This window comes from Palaemon carinicauda, chromosome 35 (genome assembly GCF_036898095.1).
Source record: "Palaemon carinicauda isolate YSFRI2023 chromosome 35, ASM3689809v2, whole genome shotgun sequence".
NCBI classification, from domain to species: Eukaryota; Metazoa; Arthropoda; class Malacostraca; order Decapoda; family Palaemonidae; genus Palaemon; species Palaemon carinicauda.
The window spans coordinates 65,827,503-65,835,781 of NC_090759.1; the positions used below are offsets into that span (position 1 = coordinate 65,827,503).

Genomic DNA, 8,279 nt, shown 5'->3' on the forward strand with positions numbered 1-8,279 from the left:
TGTCCATGTCAACAGGTGGTGCCCTGTCATCAGCATACCCAGATAATAACCCTAACCCACTCTGGGTCCTATGGATGAGAGCTCAGATGTGGAAGACGGAATAGATTACAAGGACAATCTTTCAGCTGCCGCTAATCCTAAGCTTTCGGAGGCAGAGCAGTAGTAGTCTGAACACGCATTTGGGCAGGTGTTATTTTGCATCCACACTATCAATGGGCTGCCAGACCCATCAGCTGCCCCTCTTGAAGGTAAGGACACGGTCCTTGACCAGGTGTATGGCACCCAAAGACACCTGAAGGCCAACCCAGCTTTGCCTTGGTCAAGGGGATTGAAGAGTGCCAGACAGAATGCAGTGGCTCAGGCCACAGGCCCCTCCTCCTCCCTGCACTCCAATGCCTCCTTCAAACCCCTCCCTCCTCCTCACATACTGCAGAGGAGATATGAGATCGTTACCAAGCCTCTCCCCGTGCTTCCTCTAGACCATTCCATAAAGGCACTCTCGAAAGGTACGCCCTTCGAGAAACTTCTGTGCTTGTTCTCGGCCTCTTGAGATAATCAACTAAGAAAAGGTTGCCAAATACACCATGCAGGCAACTTCGTGGCTTGATTTCTGGTTGGGATTTGTGGAACACCTGATCTGGTCACAGTACTGATCTCAGGAGTTCACAAGAAAATGGATAGAGACTTTCCTATTGTCTGGCACCAGGGCATTAGTTTCTCTCCCATCAGGTGTTGAACCTTTGGGCCACCACCATCCTGAAGAGGAGAGACTCCATCATAGAGAAGTTCCATAGGCAACTTCCTCAGGCCGAGGTCTCGAGGCTTCAGAAATCCCCCTTCAAAGGGAGCTCCTTATTTTATCCGCAGGAAGTCGAGCTGGTTGCTGAGAGATTGAGAATTCAAATCAAGACTCCTTCATACAGAAGGCCTTGACATCTAGGCCCTATCACCCTCAGCCACAAAGGGAACCAGCTCTCAAACTGCCAACAAATAGGGCTATGGACCCCAAATAGCAGTGTCCCAAGGTATCTAAAAAGTCTTTTCGAGGTAAAAAGTCCTTCCATGGAGGGAAGGGAAAGAAAGGATCTGGCCGAGGCGGATTCCGTTAGAACAGACAATCTTCAAATACGATGACCTGTGGGGAGGATGCCTGCAAAGACGCTGGCAAGGGTGGCTGCACCACCACCACGTGGCCAAACCTTGGACAATCGAAGTGATTCGCTCAGGGTATCGCGCCCCGTTCATACTATCTCTCTCTCCACTAGCTCGGGATCCAGTTCCAGCAAACTCCTATGCAAAGGGATCCACAAAGAAGTTAGTCCTTCAGTCAGAAGTCCAAACCATGCTGGAGAAGGGTGCTCTTATACTACAGTTGACTCTTTCTTGTGAGAAAGGTGTCTGGAGGCTGGAGACCAGTCATCACCTTTCAGCCCTGAACAGGGTTGTTGGTGTAACCTTGTTTAGGGTGGAAGCAGCCGACACAGTCAGACGAGCAATAAGACCGCAGGACTTCATGCACACACTGGATCTCAAGGACGCATACTTCCAGATCCCAATCCATCTGTCTTCCAGGAAGAATCTTAAGATTCATGCTAAACCAGAAACATACCGGTTCAAAGTGCTGTGATTCGGTCTTTCCACAGCACCCCAAGTGTTCTCAAGTGTTCTCCCTCGTGTCAGCGTGGGCTGTACGTCTCCTAAGGTACCTGGACGACTGGTTGATTTTAGGAGACTCGGCAGCGACCTTTCTTTGCCACCGAGACGAGCTTCTAAGGTTTTGGCAAGATCTGGCAATCATGGTAAACATCGAGAAGTCTCAACTGCTCCCATCGCAAAGACTTGTATATTTGGGTATGTTAGTAGACACCGAAGGCACAAAGCATTTCCATCAGACGAAAGAATTCATAGGCTGAGGGGGGTAGCACAACCCTTCCTCAGACGAGAAGAACTCCCAGCCCAGTGGTGTCTCAAGTTCCATTGGAATCAGTTGACCGATTCCCGGGAACTTCTCTTCCGCGTAGGACAACAGGAACAGGCGGACCTCAGATGGTGGCTAACAGACCAAAATCTCTGCAAAGGGCTCGATCTTCTTGTTCCTTCCCCGGAATTGATGCTCTTTTAGAATGCATCAAAAGAAGGGTGGGGACCCCATATGCTGCACCACGTCATCTCTGGCCAATGGTCCAAATCAGAAAGATATCAGCACATACATCTCTTAGAGATTAGGGTAGCCTTCCTCGCCCTCCAACAGTTCCACCAGTCCCTGGGAGCGCACTCTCTGGTATTAATGAATGACAATACCACAGTAGTAGCTTGCCTGAACAAGCAAGGCGGTGGCTTTTCGCAGCCGCTGTGCCATCTAGCAGTAGAGATACTCAGATGGGCAGTAGACAACTCAGTGACCCTACCTGTGCACTTCATTTCAGGCAAATGGAATGTGCTAACAGACAAACTGAGCCGAACGACTCGGATAGTGGTTCCGAATGGTCTTTGAGTCATCTAGTAGGCAAGGTCTGACTTTGTGGGGTTCCCCGACTGTGGACCTGTTCGCAACGGCCCTGAACTTCAGGCTGCCACTGTACTATTCCCCAGTCCCGGATCCCTAGGCTCTGGTAAGATGCATCCCAACAACGGTGGGAGAACATAGAAGTGTACGAGTTTCCCGTGTTTTGTCTAATGGTGAAAAGTCCTCAACCAAGAGTAAGCAAGAACTAACTAATGACGCTAATTGCTCTGCTATGGCATCAAGCAGAGTGGTTTCTGGACCTTCTGCAACTCCTCATGGAGGTCCTGAAGGGAATTCCCTCCACGTCATGACCTGCTCAAACCATACGCCAACATCTACCACAAAGCCGTAGCTTCGCTTCAATTTCGAACCTGGAGGCTGCCAGCACCTCCTCAAACAGAGAGGCTTTTTACGAGTTGTAAAAAGAATGGCTGGAGGCCTCAAAGGCTCCACAGCGTCAGTCTACGAGGCAAAGTGGTCCGGTTTTTGTGGTTGGTGTCGTGGAAGGGATAACAATCCTCTTGATCCTCTATTCCAACAATAACGGAGTTCCTTGTACACCTTCAGGAAGAAATTCTCTCGGTTTCGGCAGTCAAAGGCTACCGCTCAGTCTTAAGTCTAGCCTTTAAACTGAGAGTAGATATTTCCTGCTTGTTTGAGCTTTCCCTACTCATACAAAGCTATGAGATTTCATGTCCTTAGAACTTGGACATCCTCCTCGGAACGTGGTTCGGGTACTTCAGTCCGTGAAACGCCCTCCTTATGAACCATTACGCCAGGCAACAGATCGCCACCTCACATGGAAGACGGTATTCCTACTCGCTTTAGGCTGTGCTAAGAGAGTGAGTTGCATGGTTTATCCTCCGACATCTCCCACTCTAGGAGATGGGGAGAAGTAATCCTCAACAGTCAGTTCATTGCTAAGACTCAAAATCCTGGTGTGTTGGACCCTAGGTTCGGCCTATTTTGGATTGAGAGTCTACGTTCTGTAACCAAAGACCCAGACCAACTGCTACTTTGCCTAGTGAGGAGTCCGAGGTATTACCTAAAACGAACACCAGCAGCTCGCCCTCCTGCATCGCCACTGTTTGTCACCACGGGGAAGATCAAGAGGAGGGTCACGAGGAACACCATATCCTCCTGGATCCGTAAGGTCATTGAGTTTGCACTCAGCTCGGACCCTCCTCCTACCAAATGACTCGGAGCTCATGATGTCAGGGCCACTGCAATGTCCTAGGTGTTCAAGAAAAACTACTGTGGCACAGGTACTGCAAGCGGGCGTGTGAAAACATCAGATGACCTCTACTGCCCACTACCTGTAGGACGTAACCCACAGGAACATGGATAAGTTTTCCATTGGTCCTGTGGTGGCTGTACAACAAGTGGTCTAAACACCTTAAGCTCCTTGATGGACAAGTAGCAGAGGGGTGAGGGCTGAGGTTACCCGAGTTAGTCTGAGGTGAATGAGTAAGAATGACTGGCTGTCTTCTTCCTTTCACCTTCTCCCTCCCTGGGGAACACAGCACCACGTTATCCAGCAGCTGACCTCACCCCTCTGCAGGTAAGACTCATTCCAATATGTATCCAAAGTAAAGAAATGGCTGTAGTACTTGCTATGTTCCCCAATACCCCTGCGAGGGAGGCTATTAGGTAAAGTTTCAGGACTTTCATATTACAATTCAAGTTCCTACCTTGATAGACCAGCTGCATTGCTAGCATTACAAACACAAAGCTTCTACAGGCCACTAATAGTGCATAGCACAAGATTTTAGCGAGGACAGGATTCCTACTACCTTCGATCACATATCGAAGCAGAGAAAATCTCAGGTCAGATGTCAAGGCCAGTTGGTGAGGACTTTCACCCTCCTGAGAGGCGAGTCACCCCTAATAAATAACATAAGGTTTGTATTTGTGTAGGAACAAATGACAAATTTGTAAGTAATTTGTATTTTTCCTAACATACAGCCCTGGAGCTATTTATACAAATTGGGCCGCCAGCCCTGTCCCCCAGTAAGTCCTGCCAGAAACCAAAAAGGTTGCTTAGCCCAGGTGTGTGAGTAAGTGGAGTAGATGACTAGCCCCACCCACCACCCTCTAACTAGCGGTTGGGGTGGTTATCCGTCGCTAAATTATCATGGCTCGTCTTTCAGCGTTGCCGAAAGTGTACCCCTAATAAATAGCTCTGGGTTTGCATATTAGGAAAAATACAAATTACTTAAAAATTTGTCATATTTGAATAACAAAATCTTAGATTGAATAATTTTTTTAATTATATTGTTTACTAATTTATGAAAAACCATATACTTTACTGTATAGTGCATTCACATAAAATGTCTAGATAAGCCTTCAAAGATTCTGGATACAGTAGGTGATATTATATTGTACCATACTGTATATTGCAGAATATAGTTTGAATAATTTTGCATTAAAGAAGAACATATATCACTATTCTATTTACTCATGAGTATTCATTTGAAAAGATAGGGTGTCTGCATAGTATTCCACAAAATTTAAATTTCACCCTGCTTTCAGAGAAACGTGATCTGATTGATTTGGTAACCCGTCACATTTGCCGCCAACATGGAGTATCTGGTGGTTCAACACAAGGCACTAATTCTAGCAATGAAAATCACAATTTTCCGAGGAATGGCCAACCTCAAAACAAACCTGCAACCTCTCCAGTCACGAGGGATGATGGCATTCGGGTGAGGCCTTGTAACTCCCCAGACAATGATATCTCGAGCATGGGTAGTATTAGAGTGAGGCCAATGGATAGTATTAGGGTTAGACCTGGTAGGCCTGTGTCTCCTGATTCAAATGACTATGATCCTGAAACTGACCTAGGCATTAGAGTCTTTGCTTCAGATTTCCCCTCCAGACCTCAGCAGAGAGAAAGTAGTGTTTCTCCAGTGAGTGTTGATGGCTGTTCGGAAAGTGTAGAGGAGGCATGTTCTCGTTGTCCCAGTGAAGATTGTACGACCTCCTGCTGTAGTTTAGATTCATGTCATAATGGTGCATCTAGTCAACCTTGCCCTCATAAAGCTGAGCATTCAGGTCACTGTAGTTTAGAGGATGTCAGCGTGTCCAGCGAGGGTCGGGTCCCAAGTTCTGCAAGTTCAGACTTCCCACCCCACAGGAGACCAAACTCACTTGCTCAAGATGATCAGCCTCAGTCCATCCATAACCCTGGGCTTGAAGGAACCAGTCAGTCCTGTCCACAAACATTTGAGTCCCCGTTGGAAGTGCCTGAGACTGCTGCAACAGATGTTGATGAGCCCATGGATCTCGACCATCCGGCCAGTACTATAGATGAAGAGCCTCAGGTACCATTAGCCACATCACCCTCATCAGCATCATCATCAACGACATTTCCATCTGAATCGTCTTCGCCAGAGCCAGCAAAACAAGTGAGTCTTGAAAGTAATAAGGTGAGCTTTTGTTATTGAACTTCAAAGTTCCATTCAGTGTAAATATATATAAAAAGTAAAGTTGTACCAACCTTTATGCAATATTTTTAGATTTATTTCTGCCACCCATATGCTACTAGTTAACCATTCAAAATTAGTTAGTGTTTATCAGCTATTTGACTATATACATTTCTAGTCACTGGTTAATTAAGGGTTATGGTAAAGGAAGAACAGCGTTTTTAGTAATCTTAAACAGATGTAATGTACTGTACTATATTACTGTTCAACCGTCAAAACTAAAGCAAAGGGTCATTATTCTGCTGGTATATATAGGGATCTTTTTCTTTCCAAACACCAGGGATTTTATTTGTAGAGCCGTTGTTTCTTATGATTAGCGGTAGTTTATTAAATAGCAACTAATACAGTTTGTGTTGTGTTGAAAGGTTTTTCTAACAAAATAGATTTATGATTTTTATAACTATATTAAAGTTTGATTAATGCTGTTAGTTTGAGGATGCCATAGTTATTTATCTAAATTTTATTGCAGTGGTTTGAGTATTTTGTTCTAAGTTGCTTAGTTTTAGGGTTGTGGTCTGGTTTATGCATTCACTTTGCATCAAGTTAATTTTCTATATGCTTTACACGAGGCTAGATGAACACCAACACTAAATCCAAATCTAACTTCAACACCAATTCTAACGGCAACTTCAACGTCAATTCCATCCCTAACGCCAACTCCAAATTTAACAGGATAAGGGGAAATTTCTGAAGCTCCCAGGGCTTCCTCAGGGCATGGGAAGAACATCCTTGGGCCCCCCAAGACAGGGGTAACATCCTTGGGCCCCCAGGACAGGGGGAACTATCTAGGACCCCCAGGGCAGGGGGAACTTCCTGGATCCCCCAGAGCAGGGAAGAACGGTCTCCCATTTACCCGAGTTACAATATGAGCTATAGCATGCCAGATCACGTTCCAGGGAGTGAAATCAATGGCACTAACGGCACTATGGTTGCACAAATTTAATCTTTGGATGTCTCAATCACTTTCCTTACTTATGAACCAATCATGCTGTTAACTGCTCTGTTTGTTCTTTTTAATGTTCCTAAGGTTTTCAAGTTCCGGCATGATCATTATACCAAAGCATATTTGTGTACTATTAATTTTCTTTTTATTCCTCATTTTGGATTGCAACGTATAGATTACAGGTATTTTTGAGTAATTAATTATTTTATCAGCCTGAGAATTTATCACTTTATTCCGACGCTAACAAACCTTACGTTATTTATGTGGATATTCTTTCGGTGTAGCTGGAAGTAGCCAATTAAACTTTTAGTGCAAGGTGGCAACCCTACCCACCTATATATATACTCGCAGATCAGTGATCTAGTCACTTTTTCTTTTTGGCTGGTAGAGAGTGGACGTCTCCTCTCTCTCCTCCTCAAGGCTTAGCCATAGACATTGGACAAATTGTTTCTTTACGCTTATCTTTCTCATTTCAGGTGTGATTGCGCTTCTTCATTGACGCTCCATCACGAACCTGGCCTGGTTGCGAGGGTCGCCCTTGCAGAGTGTAGGGAGTTGCCTACCTCCCAGAGGAAGAGATGTGGATGTCGCAAGAAGAATAAGAAAGCCAAGCGAAATCGTTCTCCCTCAGGGTCTTCCTCGGGGGTTAAGAAACTGCAAGCTGCTTCTTTTCTCACTCCCATATCTCTTTCTGAAGCTCCTCCTCATTTGTCTTTTTCCAGGAAGCGATCGAGTTTGAGCGCAGACCCTTTAACTTCTGGACAACCTCGGGATACCGGGGGTGTTGTTGCTTCCCTTAGCGAAGCACCATTTCCTCCGACCGTCAGAATGCCCTTCTCTTATGCAGATGCGTTGCAAGCGGGGTCGTCCTTGAGGCTATCTGTTTCCCCTTCAAAGGAGGCGCTTTTGCAGCCCCTTCAGCGTGGGGCTAAGAACAACCCTTCGCCTGTGGCTTCTTTTGCCCTGGGCATTTGCGAGATCCTTCTCTCGCCCTCCGAACGGACTCCTGCTGACGACGAACCCTCTTGCCATACTGAGTCATCGTTGTCCCTAATTCTGCAGCCCTTTATTTCTCCCCTTAGGAATGTTTATCTTGCTGCAGTAGTAGATAATCTTCAGGCGACCAGCTTTCCATCTGCTCGCCGATCGCAAGGACGAGAGACTAACAGTACATCTTCTCATCCTCCTGGATGGTCATCTTTAGAACGTTGTTCATAACGATCCTAATATCCAATAAGAGATCACAGGTCATGTTTGATTTCCGTGCTCTTCTTCATGAAGGTATTGTAACTCTAGGGCTTCACGCTCACGAGATCGAAGCTCATCACGGTCTCGACGCTCTTCT

The 8,279-nt window shown here is 46.0% G+C and overlaps 1 protein-coding gene across 4 annotated transcripts in view; it reads left to right on the forward strand.

Moving 5' to 3' along the window:
• LOC137627818 (E3 ubiquitin-protein ligase RNF34) overlaps positions 1-8,279 on the forward strand; it is a 106,051-nt gene that overhangs the window by 92,116 nt on the left and 5,656 nt on the right. For all 4 annotated transcript variants that reach the window (XM_068359189.1, XM_068359191.1, XM_068359188.1 and 1 more), the window contains exon 4: positions 5,039-5,913. In XM_068359189.1, coding sequence (XP_068215290.1) covers positions 5,039-5,913 — 875 coding nt within the window. The remainder of the gene's footprint in view (positions 1-5,038; positions 5,914-8,279) is intronic.